Consider the following 23,405-nt stretch of genomic DNA (forward strand, 5'->3'; position numbering starts at 1 on the left):
TCTGTTATATTTAGAGGTCTTTTTTACTTATCTGATGTGATGTTTAAACTTCCCTGTAATTACCGACTTTTTTTCTTTCTCACATTTAGTTTATTAATGTTGTTACTCACATCATATTGTCTAAATATTTTGAGAACTCTTCAGGGATTGATAGAGGGCAATTAATATCAACTGTTGATATTCTCTCTTCTTTTTCCTGTGCTCTCAAGATCTTATCTTTAATCTAGATTAAAGGGATGGGAGAAGGAAAGGAATTCAAGTCATTTGGATCAGGATTTAGAATCTAAATGTCTTCAAAGCTGTGCTCAGCTGTTTTGGTTTAGCCTTCTGCAGTGACAGGGACCATCTGAGGACTTTGGATTTGGATCCAGGTTTGGATTCTTTGGAAATAAGCTTCACACACAGAGGCAAAGATAAACACACAAATGTACACACAAATGTTCAGACTGGACTGGGCCCATCTCTAGTTGCATATTTATAAAATTAATCTGGTATCACAACAAGGTTAATAGTGGAATAATCATAGACAAAAATAGATGATCAGAGACTAGCTAGGAAACCTCTAAGACAAAAACCTAAACACTATTGCTAGATCCCGTTCCCTCTTCTATTAGCTAGCCTGGCATATAAAGTCAGGATATTAATTTCATGGCATTTTATGGATGAAGCAAAATGTCTTCTAGAGAACATTGAAATGTAAAATGCTAAAAGATGCTGTCTGTCTCTAATGAGATACATGATGCGATCGCTGCTCAGGGACTGACTGGGCGTCAGTCGGCGGGTGGTGAGCGGTTGCATCACTTGTTTGGTTTTTTTTCCCCCTGGGTTTTGTTCCCCCCCCTTCTTGTTTTACTTTCCATAACTATTACTATTACTATTATTATTATTATTCTATTATTTCAAGTATTAAACTGTTCTTATCTCAACCCACGAGTTTTCTCACTTTTACTCTTCCGATTCTCTCCCCCATCCCACTGGGGGGGGAGGGTGAGCGAGTGGCTGTGTGGTACTTAGTTGCCGACTGGAGTTAAACCATGACAGCCCCAAATGTGGGCTCAGCAGTTAAAAGGAGTGCACCGGATCCACTGCACTTGTTCATGCACAAAAGCTTCAGTGGGACAGAGAGAGTCCCAAACCATTGCAGGACTTGCTTTGCAGCAGGTTGAAGTCTTTTCCTAGAAAAAATGTGGGCAACACCTAATAAAGCTCACAGGAGCTATAGGAAGCTCTCTTTGACCCCAAAAGTTTGGGAGGCTAGTGAGATGCACCTAGTATTGACTAGTGGACAATTATTAAATATTGAAAAAATGACAGCTAGGTATATGATCTGGAAATACTTAACCAAGAGAGGAAAAAGAAATTCCTACAGAATTCAGGGCACATCAGCTGTAATTCCCCTTTCCTTTTTAGTCAGCTTTGCATTTCTTCTTTCTTTTTAGCTTCTTCATATTTTACCTTTTCTGTACTTCCAAACCAGTTTATCTCTCAGTATTGGGGCGTAGCGGGGTCAAATCCAAATCAGGATCTGAATCTCATGGATCATTTTTGAACTACTGCTGGACTCTATTCTGTAACAGGGTGGAGGGGCTGGAGCACAAGGCGATGTGCAGCGCAGTTGTTCACACGGAGGCAGACCTCACACAGCTCAGGTCCCCGCTAGGATTTAGGGGTTCTACATTCCTCCCAAAAGCCCAGATGCATATCCTCATAACCTAAGACTTTCTACCATCCCCTCATCTTCTCCTCTTCATCTTCCTGTCTTTCACCTCCTCAGCTCAGCACCTCATCTTCTCTCCCCTCTGCTCACTGCTGTTCTGCTTCCCAAGCCCGCTCCGTGCCTCTGCTTGGATCCTCTCTGGTCTGCAGCACCTGCCTGCGGGCAGGCTTGGACCTTGGGACATGCCAGGTAGCTTGCTGTTGCCAACTCCTCTATAAAGGAAGGATGAGTTATTGTGGGGTAGGAGCATGCACATTGCTAGTAAGGATAGTGCCATTGGCATATGATAATTTAAGGACAGAAGAAAGGTTAAACAGGCCAGGTCTGAGGGGCTGCTAGGAAAATAAGGTTGTTGCTTGGACCATTGATTAGGGCTGGCCTTGTTAGCATTTATGCTCTGGCTGGTTTCATCTCACCTAACTCTAGGCAGCTGGCCAGGTACCTTAATCAGGAATGTATTCATTGTTAGCTCCCTCTTGAAAGAAAAAGGGGAAAATCTTTCCAGAGCGTTATTCAGCTCACCCCTAAATCCCCCCCTGAAAATGTCTCTCTTAACAGACTATTAAAGTAGCCTAGAGCAAATATGCTCCTAATTTAAGTCCTTCAGTTAAACTGGGTGAATCAGACCTTTGCATTCAGCTCATGTCCCACAAACCTTAATTCTACATGCATAAAACTGAGGAAGAATGAGAGGAAAAAGTGTAGACCTGCAGGCAAGAAAGTGATGCAGCTGAATCCTGTGTGACACTTTTATTCAGCCAGTAGCATAGCACATGTTGCACGAGCTGGCACTATGCATTTGCGTGTTAGGACATATGGTAACCAGAGAAGCCACAGCGCTGCTCAGCGCTACAGGCAAAAAATGTGCTGGTCTTTGTTTCTTACATCCCCAGAGACTCAGCCAGGAAGAAATAAATGTTGAGAGGTCTGAAAGAAAGCCACAAAAATGGGTCAAATAGTGGAACTGGGTCTCTTGCTCTCTGAAGAAGATATACAAATAATGACATTTTCTGCAACTGAACAGTTTGCAACCTAATGGGCTGAAAAAAAATCCAGGTAGGAAGAGCCCTGAACATTGGGCTAATTCCAGCTGTGGATTATTATATTATTGGTGACCAAGATTATTCAGTTCTTACCTAGTTCCTGAGAAAGGTGTCCCATTTTTTAAATACCCATTTAATTTGTAAAAATCCTCTGGCTTTCTCATTTTCTCATCTGTAGTCAGTTATTTTATTTTACTGATTAATAAGGGCCCATTTATGGGCTACCAAGTTTGAGCAAGCAATAAATGTGTGGTCCTGAGCACAGGGATCCATTGAGAACCGAAGTGTAAGAATTGAAGAAATTAGCATTTTCTGTGGAAGTCCTCAAAATAATAGACTCATAGAAGTATTTACACTGGAAGGGAGCATGGGACATCATCCAGTCTGAGCACCTGCTTAGAGCAGAACTACCTTCAATGTCAGGTCAGGCTGCTCAGTGCCTTGCTCAGTTGAGTTTTGAATCCCTCCAAGGATGGAGACTCCACATCATTTCTGAGTAACCTGTTCCAGTGCTCAACCAATCCCGTTGTGAAAATATTTTCCTTAGCATCTTCAAGGGGTAATTTCCAGAGTAATAGCAGGTGCTTTTTTTTTGGGGGGGGAATGGATATTGCTCCAACCATCCAATTATCTTGAACTGACTTGAAGAAGACAACACTTTTTGCTTCCTCTGTCCAGTGCTTGCTCCCCAAATAAAAAAAAAAAAAATCAAGTCCAGCCTAAGCCTTTCCTGGAAGAGATGAAAAAAGTAAGATTTTTTTTCTGGAAACTTTAAAAATGCATGTTACAGAATTATTATTCTTCATTTTACCCCTTGAGAAAGTTATTCTTGGAAGAGCAGCCTCTTCAGAAACTGGTATAACTGGAAATTCTGGAGATGCCAGAGCAAAATTAAAATAAAAGGGGCAGGTAACAGAGCTACTAAGATTTTTGTTTTCTTTGCATAAATCTGTTGCAGAGTAACCTGCAGTTTTGTGTTTTACACTCAGCACTGTGCATTGGAATTAGGACAACAAACATCAAAAGAGACGTCATTGCCATCCATGGTGTGTTGAAATTCTGGGAAAATTTACTCAAAACAACTACACTCCTGGCAGTTCATTCTGTTTCAAGGCTGACAAAGTTTCAGTGTCTCAAAAACAGCAAGGAAAATAAACGATTATTTTAACAGGCCCTGGATGCAGAGCCTTGTGATGAGACCACTTCATTGTCAGGGTCAGTTTAAATCAATTTTACCGTTGATCCCTGTTTCCCGAGACTGTTTACAACAACTATCCTGTTCTTTCCCCATGACTAAATGTAACACTGATGTAATGGCCAATATTGTTGTTACATGCCAACAGTTAAAGGCAAGTGGTATGAGAATTACCCAGTTGCAAATTTTACCAAGCAAAGGTACTGAAGTTGAAATAGTTGCAAAAGTTATAATATGTATAGTTGCATATTATCAATACCTACTATTTTCCTCACATATACTCTGCAAATTTTGCCATCCCACCAGAGGGATTCTAGTCCCCCAGGATTGCTCAGTGAAATGAAGCTGGGAAGCTCCACGGTCATCCCCTGCTCCGGGGAAGGCTAGTGAATTCCCAGCACATCTATGACTGAGGTGTACGAGTTCTGGGAGACTTCTGCAGCAGATGTCAGTGATGGGCACACATCAGTGACTATCTGTCCAGATTTCTCACCTACAGAGTGGTGTTATACTCATGTTTCTTCTGCAGAAGTATATATGCTTTACTTAATACTGTGGTCAAAGGCATCTGAGTGATTTGGTTTTACTTACGACACCTCTCAGTATCAGAACCTCTATGAATGCTGTTGCGGTTTAACCCCAGCTGGCAACTAAGCACCACCCAGTTGCTCACTCACTCCCCCCTGGTGGGATGGGGGAGAGAATCAGAAGGGTAAAAGTGAGAAAACTCGTGGGTTGAGATAAAGACAGTTTAATAGGGAAAGCAAAAGCCGCGCACGCAAGCAAAGCAAAACAAGGAATTCATTCACTACTTCCCATGGGCAGGCAGGTGTGCAGCCATTTCCAGGAAAGCAGGGCTCCATCACACATAATGGGTTACTTGGGAAGACAAACGCCATCACTCTGAACGTCCCCCACTTCCTTCTTCTTCCCCCAGCTTTATATGCTGAGCATGACGCCATATGGTATGGAATATCCCTTTGGTCAGTTGGGGTCAGCTGTCCCAGCCATGTCCCCTCCCAACTTCTTGTGCACCCCCAGCCTACTCGCTGGTGGGATGGTGTGAGAGGCAGAAAAGACCTTGACTCTGTGTAAGCACTGCTCAGCAAAAGCGAAAACATCCCTGTATTATCAACACTGTTTTCAGCACAAATCCAAAACATAGCCCCATACTAGCTACTATGAAGAAAATTAACTCTATCCCAGCCAACACCAGCACAAATGCTAACAGGCTCTGTTGCTTGGGACTTCTGTGGTGTCATGCCCTCTTTCCAGCATGACATATTTTTAAGCTTTAAGACCATGATGATCTAGTTACTTTAGTCTGCATGACAATGTAATTATAATTATATAAAATGGTCTTAAAAAGAATACTTACTAGCATAATTTTATGCATTTTTATAATATTTAAAGTTTCTTCTTAGGGTAGCAATATTGTGAAAACTCATACGCTTGGAAATATTTAGTTTAAAAGTTTTTTACTGTATTTGAAGTACTTCCATTCCTACAGAATGAAGTAAAATCTGTTCTTGATAATTTACATTATTTTTCCCCTTTATATTCTAATAGTTAAAGCTGAGATACCCTCCTCTGCATTTAGTAAACTGTAGCAATCACTCCAAAGCCCCAGTAGTCTGACTTTAACAATAAAGCATCTTTGACAGTGGTCAATGTAGAACTGAAGAAGTTCCAAGACGAATATGTAGAAACAGTGGTAATGCAAAGTCTTTGAAGGAAAGATATTCTGCTTTTCCATCACAGGTCCTACTTCTTGAAAGTGTTGCTTTCTCTTATTCGTGTGCTGGGAATATATGGCATACCTATATACAGTCCTTTCAAATATTTGTCTTGGAATGTGAGAACATGAATTTTCTTTCAGAGTTGCCAAAAGCAATGTGCTGTAATTTGCCCTAGCCTCCTGAAGAGACCAAAGAGAAGAAGGATCCATAATTGGAAGAAGCAAAAAGATGAATCTCTGTTCAGTAACATACAAAGGCAAGGTGAAAAGTCTTCATAGTTTGCATGTATAGCTAAAGTGGTGCTGTAATTTGCATCAAATAAAATTTGCATCAAGCATTACATTTTCTCTATTTCTGCTGGGTCAGAGAGAATTGTGAAAAGCTAAAAACAGCTACACAGGAGGTATAAATGATATTGAAACTGATCAGTAATTACTTGAAGTGAATTCTGGACCTGTCACCTTCAGTTTCACAATTTCTGAGATCCCAAGAGAATCTACAAAACCAGGATTGGCACATATCAAGAGAGTAAAAAATGGACGAGACAGTAGAAATGATTCCTAAACCACAGTTCCTCATTTACACTATATCCTTTCTCACACATAAGCTGGATTGTAAAACTAACTATGCTGCTGCATTGAAGATGGGTGAATATGTCAACTCCTACTCTTCTTACTAGAGATGAAAAGCATGACTACATTGAGCAACAACTTTTTAAAAAAAGAAATCACAAACAAACAGCTCCATTTTCTCTCTGTTCAAATTCAAGGGAAAGATCCAAAGCAAAAGCTCATATCTGCTATAGGTTTGTGAGTTACAGGCTCCCACTAATCATATTAATTTATACATGGATGAGCGTGTGCATCATTCAATCTTAGTTATAAAGAGGCTAAAACTGGACATGACCAGTTTTAAATTGGTCTGATGCCGGAGCTGTATGAAACTGAGATGGGAGTTCAGGAGGAGGTGTTTAAAAAGGCATTTTCCCTCAGTCTTGAGAAGCCTTCACAAGAAGCTTTTACCAAAGGAATAGTAGCAACAGAAGCACTGAAGAAAAGAATGATTACCTTGGGGTCACTGGAGGAGGCTGTGTAGCATTTGAGCCCATATTAGGTTTGTTATAGATCACATTCATTTCCCAGGTCTGAGGTCTGAGTACTGAGCCCAAAGGAAATTCCATATCAATTTCTACTTTGGAAACTTTACTTTTACAGTGAAAGCTTTATTCCAGATTAGTTGAGTAATCCATAGGCACTCACTTAACAGTAGGAGGTTACTTGATATTCTAGACATCTTTTCTCATAACTTCAAATATAATTTCTTTAGCTCAACTAATCAGTTTTGAGTTTTTTATTTGATAAATCAATCACAGGGTTTAGACTTGTTTATTCTCAAAATATATGACAATTTTACTTCAAAGGAGCCACCCCTAGGTCTGCTCACAATCACGGCCTGTGTCTGGGGGTACCAGCACCTTGACCCCAGCTGTATAGGTCAGCTGATGACGTGCATGAACAGCAGAGGAAATGCACTCAATTTCATTTATTTGCACCTTCATTTCTTTTGACAACAGCATGCCCATCTTTATGCACAAATTGTTTCCGTTTTGAATTTTGTATTGAGAGAACAGTTACATTCTGGTATCAGACATCTGAAGTTCTTCTGAAATCTGGGTTCACTTTTCTGTTCTTAAATTTATGAATGACTAACAAAAGACTTTATCAGTGTGAGTTTCTACTTACATATCATTGTTATATTGGCAACCCTTAGTCAGTAGTCCCATGAACAGTTTATTTTGGCATAAACCCCACACTGCTGCTGAAATAAATGATCCCACCTTCCCACTGCTTGTTCCCACCTGTACCTTCTCTCCTGAGCTGGCATCAATGTCCGTGCAGCTGCATGGTGAACCGATACGCTTTCTTTGCAAAGGTTTTTTGGCTGGGGCTTAGAGGGCTTTCAGCAGTTACCACATTTGATGTCGAGGCTGGCTACACTAGCTGAAAGTGCTTACAGAATTAGAAATGCTATGTGTGTACATACTACGGCAACAAATGCTTTTGTTAGCCTTTTAATACAAGGTCAGTAATCATCAGCATCAGGTTGATTGAAGTGTATCTGCTCCTTATCAAAAAAGGGGTTATGACTAACTGGTTATCTGCAATACTTTAAGAGTATTGTGAATTTTTACAAGACTTGTAAGTGAAAATTCTTCAGAAGAGACTGTAAATGTCCTCATTGCAGAAAGCACATAAAACTGCATGAAATTCAAGCCTGCAGATACCACACTTCATGTATTAAGCAGACATGGTATGCTTCAAACTTTCCAACTATTTTTACTTCTCACTGTTTAGATATATAGGCTTAAGAGGAAGTGACAAGACTATTCTTAGGATTAGCTATAAATTCTGATCAGCCAGGAAAACCTGAATTTCAGTAGTGGTTTTACCCCTGAGTCTAAAATTGAAAGGCAAAGAGACATTCCTTTATTTTAATCAATATTTACTTTCCATTTGTATCAGTCCTGCAGAATTTGATTGAGGGACATCAACTCTCTAAAAAAGACCCTGGTTTGCAAACTCCCAAAGCCCTATAAAGTTGCTGTGCATCAGGACAGAGTATGTTTCTCTCAAGCTGCTAAGGGCAGTATCTTTACCACACTCTTGAAGCATTCTGCAGTGTATCTAGACTCATTGCAAGGGTGGAGCAAGTATGTCCAGGTCCTGCTGCTGCCTGGAAAAAGAGGTTGCAGTTCCCTGGTTGTGGGTATATAGTGAAAGCTGAAAAATAAAAATTTGAGGAGGCCAGGAGAAGTCCTGACTAAGGAAGGGAAGGCCAGAGGACTGCCTTGAGACTGGAATGTGCTGAGGAAAAACAATTGGGAGGTGCCCTGAATTTAAAAAAAAAAAAAGTAACACCATAATTCTACTCAAATATAATTTATACTAACAAATGTTTGGCTTTACCTGGCAGTTGGAAAAAAATTGCCGTAACTGCAGTTTGCCCTAATATCTTTACTAATTATACCACTACTTGATCTCCATGGTAGAGATATGTGGTAAGACATCTGAGTTAATCCATGGAAAACATGTTAGTGCTTCTGCTCATGGAAGGATTATTCTTTTAATAAACAGATTGTTGTTTTTTTTCTGTTAATTTTCATTTTAATTATTGAATAGCATTACTCCAAATACAGCACTGCAAAAGCAGGAGCCTTTTAGGAGACTTTATGGCTTGTATCACACAAATTTCATGTTAACACATTTGGATTCAGTTTGTGAAATGGTCCATTTGAACCAATTTACTCCATTTGTGAACTGAAGTGCTAAGGAAGAGAAACTCTTAAGTATACAGGAAGAAGATCCATGCTCTCACTGAATATCTATTAGCAAGAGAGAGTTGCAGAGGGAAACACCACACGACCTCTGTAGTTACAACCTTTACATTTTTTCCAGAGTTGTCACTTCCCAGTACAAGGACTCTTGTTGTGTGTTCAAAGCCTGCACTCTTTGTTCGCACATGCATGACTATGCATCTGGATTGCTCATCTACATCACTGCTTTCTCCTGTGCCAACCTTGGTGTCATTATTTTGGTGTCATTTTTAGTACCTGGGTCTTCAGGTACTAAATATGAGAAAGATTTCAACTATTAAAACTTTCTTATTTAGAGTCATAAGCCATGTAGAAGTGATCATTATTTGGACATGAGCTGCAAATGCACAATACCACCTATAACTTGATGGGACTATTTCACTTAACTTTAGCTGTCTAAAAGTTAGGTGCCTAATCGAGTCACAGATGATCCCTCTATAGTCAGTGAAGCTCCACAGTTGCCTCTAGACAGCAGATATCCTACCAAGGATAAGTATCAAAGCTAGGCTGGTGTGAGAGACCTGAACCGCTTTCTGAAGATGCCTCTACCTCTTCATATATAACTATCTTCACAATTTTTTAATGTCCGCTCCAATGCTCAAGTTTGTTCTCATGCTATGAAACATGCTTCTGTCTATGTATCTGCATTGCAGTAAGGACTGAGGATAGTCCTCAGCTCAACACCTTTTCTGACTTCTCCAACTCTTTGGCTTCCTGCTGGGAAAACATTTTCTTAGACTTTCCCCATTCCAGAGGACTATACTATACCATGATATCTCTAATGTTTAAACAATGGTATTTTGTTTCTCTGTCACCAGGAGAGTATTCACTAAGACCAAGATTAGCCCTGAGAGGCCAATTTCTCCAGACCACCCCAACAGTCAATGAAGAAATAGGCTTTGGCCAGAGGCAGGCAAGAGAAGAAGCTAATTTGGTTCTTCTGATTCACTCTTTGGAAAAGCCTATGGGTTTCCGCTGCTGAGTCTAGGGAGATTTGTCTCACTAGGCTAAGACAGCTTTTGTGAATACCCTCCAAAGTGTTTTGGAAGTTCCCGTCAAGTTTCTCTTTCCTTTAAAATGCTATCCAGTTGATTTTGAAGAAAAACACCCTTTGCATCACTTCATGTTGTGTGCAGTCATCTCTGTCAAACAACCCTGCAGTCTGCTTGGTGTAACCTTCCCTATTTATTTAACTAATATATTGCTACATCCTCCTTATAGCATGCAGTCTGCTGGCTCCTGAAAAAAGTGTCATGCCTTTGCAGTTTTGATTGCCTGGCACTTTGGGAGCTGGGAGAGGAAACACAATTGCTCTTGTACTGTATTTGCGTTGGTGAACGTTCTTCGAGTTCAGCAGGGAAAGGAAGTCTTGGTCCTGAATCCTCAGTCTAACCCAGAGTAGAGCAACAGTAATTGCTCTTTGCTTTTTTAAAAGATTGTATAACTTCTACAAATGGAATGGGTGTTGTCTGCATATTTCTGTGGATTTAATAAAAATGAAGCTAAAAACTTGGGATTTTTGTTCTCCTTTCAAAGCTAAGAAATAATAAACTTTACTGATTTTAATGAAATCTCACTTACATTCCATTATGCAGCCAGGTTAAAAAAAAGGGTTTTAATTTTATTTCTTTAAAAAACTTAACATCAATCACATCAAAACTTAACATTAATCACATCTCTATGTGATTAAAAGATTTCTGTTGAATATAGAGTGAATATAAAGTCAAAATATTGCTGCCCTAAGAATAAAACAAAATTTGGGAACATTTAACAGTTCAATCTTTACTCTAGCTCTGTAAGTATAAGGATGGAGTGACCATTGATTGACATGTTCATTTCACAAACAGATTACACATTGGTCTGAGAATAAGATGTCAGCTGGTGCCCTCGTGTATGTGCGCGCTGTTATATATAAAAGAAAATGAAACTTTTAGTTGAAACAAAGCCATAGGAACTTTAGTGTCTTGGTTTTGCATACAGAATTTGGACACTTTATTTAAGATAGGCTTTCATTATTTGCTTGCAGTGGGGGCAATCCCATATTACTTAGGTGCAAGCAGAATTTCCTAGTTATATGTCAGGATATAGCATGGCTCTTAATGTAAATTTGAAGTACAAAACTCAACTCATTCTTAACTGCACAGCCACAATCTATCTCCCTCACAAAAACTATTGATTCATATTAAAAAGCAAAAGTTATCAAGTGACTGGCTTTCAGAACTAATCACAACTTTTTTCCAGGGTTTGGAAAAATTTCAACAGAATATAATCTTTCTTGAAAAACTGCATTTCTTATTTACAAAGAAAGCATTCCAGTTGTCAAACAGCACAGAGAAGAGTTGAATATGCACAGTGCATATAGGCTGGTGGAAATAATTCCAGTTTGATCAACCTCAATGGAAGACATTATGAGTCAGGATCTAGCCATGTTTTTCTGGAAATGTGCGAAACAGACTTACACTTCCAATAAGAATACTGATTCAGTTTTATATATTGACTGTATGATGATGATCATCTGCAGACTGTCAGCAAGGCTCCTACATAGATGGCAAGGAGGTAGGTATGGGAACATGGCATGTTGCAAGCTGCAGCCAACCCCCCAGCTAGGGTCAATGCAGATCTACCCCTAGTGTCTAATTGCCTGCAATAGGATATACCTGTGAAGAACATCTTGTGCCACTGTCTCTTTGGAGTGCTTATAAAAGTGTATGCACTTTTGACCCTATTACTCAAAACTGCTAAACTTTAGGTGTAGAATTGATCAGGATGTTTAAATACAAGTCCAGCATTCTACAGAATCAACTATATAACCTTTATGTCTAAAGTGTAAAGAAAAGATTGAAGGCAAAAAACCTGGAATACTTTCACTGATATTGAAAGAATTAACCATGCGATACAATCAGAATCTAAAACTAAGCTAGATTGCCATTTGCAGGATATCCTATTGTATTGGATTTGCGTGGCCAGGTTTTGGTAGTGGGGGGGCTACAGGGGTGGCTTCTGTGAGAAGCTGCTAGAAGCTTCCCCTATGTCCGATAGAGCCAATGCCAGCCGGCTCCAAGACGGACCCGCTGCTGGCCAAGGCTGAGCCAATCAGCGACAGTGATAGCGCCTCTGGGATAACATATTTAAGAAAGGGGGAAAAAAACCTGTGCAATTGCAGCTGGAGAGAAAGGAGTGAGAATATGAGAGAGAAACAACTCTGCAGGCACCAAGGTCAGCGAAGAAGGAGGGGGAGGAGGTGCTCCAGGCGTCGGAGCAGAGATTCCCCTGCAGCCTGTGGTGAAGACCATGGTGAGGCAGGCTGTCCCCCTGCAGCCCATGGAGGTCCACGGTGGAGCAGATATCCACCTGCAGCCCGTGGAGGACCCCACGTCAGAGCAGGTGGATGTGCCCTGAAGGACGTTGTGACCCCATGGGAAGCCCGCGCTGGAGCAGGTTTGCTGGCAGGACTTGTGACCCCGTGGGGGACCCATGCTGGAGCAGTCTGTTCCTGAAGGAAGGAGTGGTAGAAACAACGTGTGATGAACGTTGAAAGTTAAGCCCGGGAAGAAGGGAGGGGTGGGGGGAAGGTGTTTTAAGATTTAGTTTTTATTTCTCATTATCCTACTCTGATTTTGATTGGTAATAAATTAAATTAATTTCCCCGAGTTGAGTCTGTTTTGCATGTGATGGTAATTGGTGAGTGATCTCTCCCCGTCCTTATCTCGACCCATGAGCCTTTCGTTATATTTTCTCTCCCCTGTCCAGCTGAGGAAGGGAGTGATAGAGCAGCTTTGGTGGGCACCTGGCGTCCAGCCAGGGTCAACCCACCATACCTATCATGATTGTGCTGTGTGCACTTCCAGAAGTAGATAAAGATACTGATCTGAAACACTGTAAAAACTTCAGCAAAACTTCAATTTTTAAGCTGAGCAAAGCAGCTACAATGATTATAAAGAATTGATAGGTAGAGTAGCTGCAATGTGTAATCTGATATGACAAGTTTCTACCTCAACTCAAATTCTGAACTGGTGGGTAAGAGGTTGGTTTTATTTTCATCAGCCACCCACAGATCAGATTTAACTCCTGTGGAATTGCATTGGCTTCAGCAAATCCATACTGTGAAATGCTTCTTACCTTGTGCAATGTTTCAAATTCTTACACGTTATGATAATTAGAGGGCCAACAATTTAATCTGGGAATATAAACTAACACTGTATTATTTATCTGCAGGCGTTCCATATCTCCCTGTGCTAGGTGCTTTACAAAGGAAGGACAGAAGAGCATACAAGCTTAATTCCTGCTTTGGTTTCTTAAGAACTTTTAACCTCTTTTTATCAGTTCTAGAACACAGTTAATTGAGTATCAGAGTCAAAAATCCTACTCTATTCCTGTGCCTTCTAGGCCCAAATTCTGCCTTTAACTAAGTCACACAACACAGGGCTGAAGACTGACCCATCCTTTGAAAAATACTCAAGAATTGGCTTAGGTGAGTCATTAGTTGGAGCTCAAATAAAGAAAATCCAGAAACTCTGGCAGTAACTCTTCTCTCCTTATTCCATAGTGGACCTAACTCTAAATTCAACCCTAAATCTAGGGATAAATCTTTGAGAGCTCACTGTTTTCTGGGCTGAGAGGCTAATTTGCTCCAGCTAAGTCCAGCACTCACCCACTTGACTCTAAGGACAGATACCTGTGGCACATCTTTTGCACCGGAAAAATGTGCCAGCCACTTGCTAGCTACTGGCTGGGTCATACGCACCTTGTCAAAGTGATCTATTTAATTTAAGAGTTATAGATCCAAAATTACACAGCCCAGAGAAAAAAAAAAACCCACAATCATTTTATTCACTTGACACATGCTGTCTTGAGGAGAGTTCAATTTGTAACAGTAGTTAATCATTCACAAACAAAAGAATACAGTTTTAAAAAATAACTCATTTGGTTCCTCGCAGCAGAGGATTAAGACATGGTATACTGGATAACTGGTACAAAATACATGCTCCATGGAAGTAATTGTATTTCTATTGCACATTTTTTGAAAAACTTTATCACTTTAATTTTCATTGCACAGTAGAAAACTGTGCCGTTGTTCCCATCTTTGTATCTCAGAGGCAAGAATTATTACATAGAATGGTCTGGTTCCCTTCTCAACTTTGAAATGATTGGATAGCAGTTCTTCTTTTGAGGGCATTTTTTTTTTTTGCTGACAGTGTTGCATCTAGCTAGGATGGATGTTTTCTACCTGACTACCTGCCCGAATCACAAGTGCTCATTTACATACCACAAACTCCATGTTGCTGATAATGATTCCAGAGTTCCCTCTGGTTAGTGTGACAGGAGGAGCTACTGTTTTGCTGTTGTGAGGTTACAAGTGTTGCCTGGTAAACAGCACAGAAATAACCCTGGCCACCCATGACGACATGGTTTCAGGGCACAGTTGTGTCCCGCTGAACAATTGCTGTGGGTGTCTCTGCAGCACCTGTCACATACCCCACACCGCTTTCCTCTTCTCCCCAGTGCCAAACTGCATGAAGTTAGCTAGCATTCTTCCATGGTGCTATTTTTCCATGCAGGCAATTGCTGAAGGCGTACAGTTGTCCACGGGAAGACAGGTGAGATCATGCCATGGCAATCTCTGCACTAAAAGGGGACTTACTCCAGAAATCCTGTATCAGCATTTTGATGGATCTTTGGCTTTTACATGTTATGCATACCTATTATGTGTATGTGTGGTGGATGTATAGTGTATGCAAGGCAGTGGACGCATAACGTCTGCAATCATTTGCAATCCCCATCCATTGCAGGGACTGAGCCTATTTGAAAATCTACCTTTTAAGGTGGTGTTCCCAAAATTACAGGCTGTCTGGGGGGCAAAGCCACGGTCTCCGACTCCATGCTCCCCTGCTCCCCTACCACCTCCGAGGGCCGTCTCGCGCCTCCGTTATCCACCCGTGCTTAACACCTGGTTTCACGCGCAGGGCTGCGCCACACTGCTAGGCCCGTCCCGGCCCGGCCCAGTCAGGCCTGACAGTCCCGGAGCGGGGCTATGCCGCGCTCCCGGCCCAGGCCGCAGGGGGCGGTCCAGGCCCGAGGCTTCTCGTCCGGGCGCAGGCGCCGCCGGGAGCCCGCGGCAGAGGGCAGCCCGCCTGGGGACCGCGGCTCCATGCGCTGCCAGGTAGGTGCCGCTGTTCCCGGCCCGGCGGCGCCCGTGGGGAGCGGGCTCCGGTTAGAGGCGAGGCGGGTCTTGGGGGGGGGTGTGGCAGGGCTCCCTCAGTCCCTCTCCTCGGTGGGGTGCTGGCGGTCGGCGGGCAGAAGCGCCGTGCGGGCACGGCGGGCGAGGCCTGGACGGCTGGAGCGAGGCACGGATCCGCGCTTACACCCCCCTCCCCCGGCTCTCTTTCTGACAACCAGAGCATGAAGAACGTGACAGAGCTTGTAGGCATAAAAAAAAAGCCAGGGAAAGCTTTTTCTCACGCTGGTTTGGTTTCGTTTATTTTATTATTTTCGGAGAAGTTAATGTGCAATAGCGTTTTTTATTCAGTGGGCCCCTGCTCCCCTGAACGGCGTTTGTTCCTCGAGCAGGTCGTCGTGCAGTATTTCACCAGGAGAGCGGAGCTGGCGGGGCTGCGCTCTGAGAACCTCTTGGTGCCACAGCAGGTCACTTCTCTGCAGCTCTGGGAGGAGATTGTTAAGATTCATCCAAGGTATTTGGGAAAGTTACTGCTGAGGTGCACAAAGTTTAACATTTTTTTTTTTTTTGTAAAGAAATAAAAATTCAGCGTTTATAGTTGAGCTGGAACATGTATTGGTACTTTGGTACCATAAAAACAGTGAAGGTACCTTGTTCTTGTAACCTGCAGCAAGCATTTTGTGTTTTGGCCAATTGCAAATGCTATAGCTTTATGTATATGCTAGGAAAGACTAGGTCCATTAAACGTACCCAAAAGTTGGGCATGAGGGGTAGTTTAAGACATGTGGCCCATCGTCCAGGAGGGCCACAGTGTGGTAACTCCGCTGCATGTGAAAACAGAACACCTGAGCTGTGTTAGTACCTGTGGAGAACGTGAGATGTCTCAAGAAGGGATCTAGCACAGCCAGGGCAATAAATAAGAAATTCATGATAACGTGCAGGTGTTTTTGATCACTTATCTTTAACTGTACTGTTAGCCATTAGTCTGAGCTTATGGCACCCTCTGGAAGGCAGGCCAAGAAGGGAACTGAAGCCCTGCCATGGGTTTCCAGCCACTCAACCCTTACATAGGAAATAGGCTCAGCCACTTTCAACCTCCTCTGCTTTGAAAAAAAAAGCGTTGTTGGTTGCGTTTTATTGGGTCTGGTCCTGAGAGTGTGCTAGGTGTGCACTGAAAGGACCCCTGCAACACTGGTGCTCTTTGGGGGTGTCAGCAGAAGGTCCCCCTCAGGTGAGGGAATGTGCTCAGTCTTGTCAAGAATGAGTCTGATGGACAAAGGTGCAACACCGTTTGAAAAAAAAAGAAAAAAAAAAGTAAAGCATAACAGAGATTGAGGTCCTCAGGATTTAGGCCTTTGGCACTTTGGTGCCAAAGTCTTCCTTTAGGCACCATCCTTCTTTATTAGATCTACTCTCAAAGGCTATGAAAAAACCCAACTATTTAGCAATGGCAGTTGTTTCCAAATGAGAAGCTCTAACCAAATGTTAGACCAGGGTCCTTTTCCTCACACAGAATGAGACCAAGTGTGTTTTGGGGGAGGAGGCAGTAAGGAATGAGTGTATTTTACTTTGCAGCCTATTATTCGGTGTCAGAAGCAGCAGCACCTTTGGTTACTTTGCCATAGTTTGTCAACTATGTCCTTTTATGAATGATGACTTGGAGCAGTACATATTGTATGTGCAGTTACTTCATAGCAGCCGCCTTGGAAAATGCTTCTGTTCCTAGCTTTTCTGGAAAAACTCAACATAATTGTAGGGCACTGACCACAGACTTCTATTCACATTGCTAATGGATATTCAAACTGCAGCTTGAGCGTACTTGACAATGCTCTTCTGTTCCACCCATTTTCCCCAATGAATTAACTTGCAAGTAACATTAATTATAAACCATCCTTCTAATGGGCACTTCAGGTCCATAGTTGCGCTCATTTCCTCAGTCGCTTGCTTTACTTTCATACAGTCCCTCCCTTCAGTCTGCCCTCTGAGTCAGTGCTACTGTGTTTTGCTCAGCCTGTGCCTTGCCTGCTTTTGTCTATCTGGCTGGTAGGAAATAAGATGATTTTTACTTGTACCCTTTTGGCATGCTTGCTTGTTTCTAGGCAATACAGCTCTCCGCTGTCTGTGCCAGATTTTGTAGTCTTGAACAATAACAGTTATCACGCCTGCATCTTCTAAAGTAAAATGTTGGCATTCTTTTTCTGCTTATCTTACTGGTGTTGCCCTTATACTCACTGTGTGATTGCACTTAGTCATGAAAGCGACTCCCTGCCTTGTGGTATCCAGAGCTGTGGACTCTCACAACATCTCACAGATGTGAAGACCAAAAAATATATAGGTCTGCCAGAAAAACATATCTGCTCTCTTAGCTCTGTTGCCACTCCTTATCAATAGCAAATTTCAGACCTGTTAAGTACAAACGACCCAAAGCCTCATAAACTGTGAGGTTACACGACGAGCAAGCCTTTGACCACCAAATCTTCATGAGGTCTCACAAACAGCATCCCACAACACTTCTTGCTGTGTAAGAAAATTGCTGTCCATTCCAGCCAGACTTAATCAGGGGAACGTTTCCTTCTAATCTCAAATCGGATAGTTGGTATCCTCTTGAGTTACCTGCTTCTTGGTTAGAAGCTTTTAAAGTGGGTCTGGTATACATTGGTTGCTTCTGATGCAGTTTATAAAGGCCTACGACAAATCCAATTCCTGACTTCTGAAAATTACACCAAGTTGGTTTCTCCTTAGCCTCAACAAGAAAATCCAAGAGTAGGAGGTGGGTGTTTGTCATATTTTTGAAAGTATATTGGAAGCAGAGTTGCGTAAGTCTCAGTGGTATTTACCTCAGCTGCCCTAGACTGTGCACCAGTTAGTTGTTTAATGAAATCTCATGGTTAAACGCAAACACTCTGTTTAGAAACCTATTTGTGCTCCTGCCAATCCCCCTCAGGCTTGTTGTCATCTGGGATCAAGTGGTTTTTGCTGTTCAGCAGGTGTATATGCTTCTTGGAGACCAGTTCCTGGTCCTGCAGCCCAGAGACAAGGTTGCCATCATCCCACCAATTAGTGGAGGCTGAATCTGTCCAAGCTCTGTTAAGTAGGTATCACTTCTTGCTTAGTTTCCTATGGAGTGTCATCCTGTGCTAAAATGTCTCATGGATTATGTATAATCTTCCTGTAATCTTTTTTTTGTTTACGTTCAGAGATGTGATTGCAATTCTTTCCCTCCACCCCCGGTACTCTTTTGAGAGAGCATAACTTGCGTTTCCTGCTGGAGATAACCATTGTGCTGACCAAAAACTATAAACTGGTGCACCAATAAATGATTAACACTATCGTGGTTTAACCTCAGTTGGCAACTGAGCACCACACAGCCGCTCGCTCACTCCCCCCACTCCCCCAGTGGGATGGGGGAGAGAATTGGAAGAGCACAACTGAGAAAAACTCGTGGGTTGAGATAAAAACAGTTTAATAATTGAAATAAAGTAATAATAATAATAATGTAATAATAATAATAATAATAATACACAAAGCAAGTGATGCACAGTGCAATTGCTCACCACCCGCCAACCGATGCCCAGCCAGTCCCCGAGCAGCGGCCCCCCCCGGCCAGCTTTCCCCAGTTTATGTACTGAGCATGACGTCACATGGTATGGAATGTTTCCTTGGCCAGTTTGGCTGTGCCCCCTCCCAGCTTCTTGTGCACCTCCAGCCTTCTCAGTCGGTAGAGCATGGGAAGCTGAAAAGTCCTTGGCTAGTATAAGCATTACCTAGCAACAACTAAAACATCGGTGGGTTATCATCAACTTTGTTCTCATCCTAAATCCAAAACACAGCACTGTACAAGCTACTAGGAAGGAAATTAACTCTATCCCTGCCGAAACCGGGACAATATCCATCCCTTATTCTATACCATCTGCGTCATGCTCAAGTCTTATATTTTCCAGTACATTTTCATTAATCACCACCCCTTTTCCTGGGTTTCTTTTAATATATATATATATACACACACACAGATATCATTCCCTTAGTCTATGGGCCATCCCTCTAAAATGTTCGGTGAGTTCATTTAGTCCATGACTCTGGGCTCCATCTGTCGCAATGATCTTCCAGGGCAGGAAAGATGGAGATGGTATGTGGTGTTGGATTGTTTCATGTTGAAGTCAGTTCTGGTACCATCATCACTGTGCTTTGCTTGGTTTCACTGAAGTTATTCTTCATTAGTCTGGGTGATTCTTATTGTAATATCATTAGTATGGCATATGATATTATGTAGTACTTAACATCATATAATTCAGATCATTGGCTATTCTCACCCAAAATCAAATCCCCTTGAGGTACACATCGGACTTCCCCATCCTTCCACATTATCCACCAAGTGCACCCAGGTCCTTGAGCAAAAGCAATCCCACGGATGGGTTTGCCTTTGCCCGAGGCAGGAATAACCCAGACTGTCTTCCCCAACATATTTTTTACGTGCACTACAGGGACTTTATTCCCATCTACAGTACGTAAAAGTTTTGACTGGGCAGGGCCAGCTCGATTGGCAGATCCCCTAGTGTTGACTAACCGGGTGGCCTTTGCTAAACGTGTATCCTAATGTTTGAACATACCAGCACCCATTGCTCTCAGTGTAATCTTTAACAGTCCATCGTATCAGTCAATTTTCCCGGAGACTGGTGCATGACAGGGGATGTGATACACCCACTCAATGCCGTGCTCTTTGGCCCAGGGGTCTATGAGGTTGTTTCGAAATGAGTCCCGTTGTCTGACTCAATTCTTTCTGGGGTGCCATGTCGCCATAGGACTTGCTTTTCAAGGTCCAGGATAGTGTTCCGGGCAGTGGCATGGGGCACGGGATATGTTTCCAGCCATCCGGTGGTTGCCTCCACCATTGTAAGCACGTGGCGCTTGCCTTGGCGGGTTTGTGGGAGTGTGATATAATCGATCTGCCAGGCCTCCCCATATTGATATTTCAGCCATCATCCTCCATAGCAGAGAGGCTTTAACCGCTTGGCTTGCTTGATCGCAGCACATGTTTCACATTCATGGATAACCTGCGCAATAGTGTCCAATAGGGCCCCATTTGAAATCGTTCTTCTTTCGGGTCACTTGATAGAGAGGGTTTACGGTCAGACTGTAATTTGGAATATGCATTCCCCAAAAACCCACAGTGCCTAAGAAAGCTTGTGTTTCCTTTTTGCTAGTTGGTGGAGACATGGCTGTTATTTTGTTGATCACATCCATTGGGATCTGAGGACGTCCATCTTGCCATTTTATTCCTAAAAACTGGATCTCCTGTGCAGGTCCCTTGACCTTACTTTGTTTTATGGCAAAACCGGCTTTCAGCAGGATTTGGACTATTTCCTTCCCTTTTTCAAAAACTTCTCCTGCTGTGTTGCCCCACACGATGATGTCATCAATGTATTGCAGGTGATCTGGAGCCTCACCCTGTTCCAGTGCAGTCTGGATCAGTCCATGGCAAATGGTGGGGCTGTGTTTCCACCCCTGGGGCAGTCGGTTCCAGGTGTACTGGACGCCCCTCCAAGTGAAAGCAAATTGTGGCCTGCACTCTGCTGCCAAAGGGATTGAGAAAAACGCATTAGCAATATCAATTGTGGCATACCACTTGGCTGCCTTTGACTCCAATTCGTATTGAAGTTCTAGCATGTCTGGCACAGCAGCACTCAGCGGTGGCGTGACTTCATTTAGGCCACGATAGTCTACTGTTAGTCTCCACTCTCCATTAGACTTCCGCACTGGCCATATGGGACTGTTAAAGGGTGAGCGAGTCTTGCTGATCACTCCTTGGCTCTCCAGTCGACGAAACAGCTCATGAATGGGAATCAGGGAGTCTCGGTTGGTGCAATATTGCCGCTGGTGCACCGTGGTGGTAGCGATTGGCACCTGTTGGTCTTCGACCTTCAGCAGCCCCACAACAGAGGGGTCCTCCGAGAGACCAGGCAAGGTGGACAGCTGTTTATTTTCCTCCATCTCCAAGGCAGCTATACCAAAAGCCCTCCGGTACCCTTTTGGGTCCTTGAAATACCCTCTCCTGAGGGAGTCTATGCCAAGGATGCACGGAGCCTCTGGGCCAGTCACAATGGGGTGCTTCTGCCACCCATTCCCAGTTAGACTTACTTCGGCTTCCAATACAGTTAGCTGTTGGGATCCCCCCATCACCCCAGAAATACAGATGGGTTCTGCCCCTCTATAGCTTGATGGCATTAGGGTACACTGTGCACCGGTGTCTACTAGAGCCTTATATTCCTGTGGGTCTGATGTGCCAGGCCATCGAATCCACACAGTCCAGTAAACTCGGTTGTCCCTTTCCTCCCCCTGGCTGGTGGCAGGGCCCCTCTAATCCTCATCACAGTATTCGTTTCTCACTTCTTGTACATACAAGTCAGATGTTTCTTCATTAAGATCAGGAGTAAGACCAGCCCTTCTACTCTCTCTGGGGAACTGCCCGCTGGAAACTGGAGCAGCAATTTTCCTGGAAGAACCTCTTTCTGTGATTGTTTTCCCTTGCAATTCACGTACCCGTGCCCCTAGGGCTGAGGTAGGTTTTCCATCCCACTTCCTCATGTCCTCTCCGTGGTCACGCAGGTAAAACCATAGGGTGCCCCGTGGTGTGTACCCTTTATATTCTCTCTCTTGAGCAAAAGAACGCTGACTCCTAATAGCCGAGGTATTGGTCCATACAGGTGAGGAGTAGGACCTATCCTCTCTGAGTTGCTGGATCTCCCGGGACAGTTTCTCCACAGCCGAGACGAGGGAGGAAGAGAGACTTTCCTCGTATTGCCGGAGTTGACTAGCCAATTCATCCACTGTTTGTCCCTCTCCATCTTTCCAGGTCATCACTGCCAATGAATTGGCGTATGACGATGGTGCGCTCCGTATCAACTTCCGCCACATGGGTCGTGTGCACTTGACTTCATCTGGATCTTTGGATAGCTGTTCATTGCTCAGATCACCATAAATCACCTCCAGCACAGCTAATTCTCTCAGGAACTGGATACCCTTCTCCATGGTGATCCACTTGCTTGGGCGACATGTGACATCTTCCTTAAAGGGATACCTTTCCTTCACGCTTGACAAGAGTCGCCTCCAAAGGCTGAGGACTCATGTCCCTTTTCCAATCGCTTTGACAATGCCCCCTTCCCTAGAAAGGGATCCCAGCTGCTTGGCTTCCCTACCCTCTAATTCTAGGCTACTGGCCCCATTATCCCAGCATCGGAGCAGCCAGGTGACAATATGCTCGCCTGGACGACAGCTGAAATCTTTTCGTATATCTCGCAGCTCACTCAGGGATAGAGATCGGGTGGTTACTGCCTCTTTCATGAATTCTTCCTCTTCTTCCTCCCCGAGCAGTTGCCGGCCCTCCTCCTCCTCCTGTTCTCGTGATGGCCCTTCTCCAGGGTAGTCTGCCTCTTCCACTTCTTCCTCTGGCTCCCTTTTAGAAGAAGTTTCTTCCTCCCTTACTAAACGAGCCAACTTCCGCTTCTAAGATTTCTTCTTGTGTACAGGGGCGACTGATACCGGCACAGGTTGGCTCTTTGGTTCAGCCACAGGGCGTGTCGCCAGGGTCTGAGTGGCCGCAGTGCCTGTCGCCGGGGTCTGAGTGGCCGCAGGGCCTCTCGCCAGGGTCTGAGTGGCCGCAGTGCGTGTCGTTTTACCGTCGTATCCAGAGACCTTCTCTTCCCTTTGAGGGCACTGAATGGTGTTGAACAGGGCTCGGTAGGCATGGGCCAGGCCCCAGCACGTTGCAATGATCTGCATCTCTCTGGAGTTGCCAGGGTGACAGCATACTTTGTCCAAATGTTCTACTAACTTTTCAGGATTCTGCGCTTGCTCAGGGGTGAAGTTCCAAAACACTGGGGGTGCCCATTGGCCTAGGTACTTGCCCATCTTGTCCCACACACCCTGCCACTCATAACTATTCAGCCTTGGGGCAGATCTCTGGATGATATTCTTAAATTGCTTACCAGCTTTAGACAAAACCAAAACGATATTCCAAAGAAGTACCAATGGAAGTATCTTAACTACCCAAGGATGTTCAAAATACTGAAAAGTTACTGTAATGAAGGAGGAAACATCATAGAAGAAGGTAGTGACACTGCCATTCTGTATTTCCTCCGTAAAAAAACTCTCAGAAAAGTCACTGTA

General features: G+C 43.4%; 1 protein-coding gene across 1 annotated transcript; it reads left to right on the forward strand.

Moving 5' to 3' along the window:
• The first annotated feature begins 12,890 nt into the window (after positions 1-12,890).
• LOC143172272 (molybdopterin synthase sulfur carrier subunit-like) lies at positions 12,891-18,313 on the forward strand. Its single transcript, XM_076361493.1, has 3 exons — positions 12,891-12,905; positions 15,632-15,756; positions 18,187-18,313. The coding sequence occupies exons 1-3, from the start codon at positions 12,891-12,893 to the stop codon at positions 18,311-18,313; spliced, it is 267 nt and encodes an 88-aa protein (XP_076217608.1).
• The last annotated feature ends 5,092 nt before the right edge of the window (positions 18,314-23,405 follow it).

This window comes from Aptenodytes patagonicus, chromosome W, assembly GCF_965638725.1.
Source record: "Aptenodytes patagonicus chromosome W, bAptPat1.pri.cur, whole genome shotgun sequence".
In the NCBI taxonomy this organism is placed as follows: domain Eukaryota; kingdom Metazoa; phylum Chordata; class Aves; order Sphenisciformes; family Spheniscidae; genus Aptenodytes; species Aptenodytes patagonicus.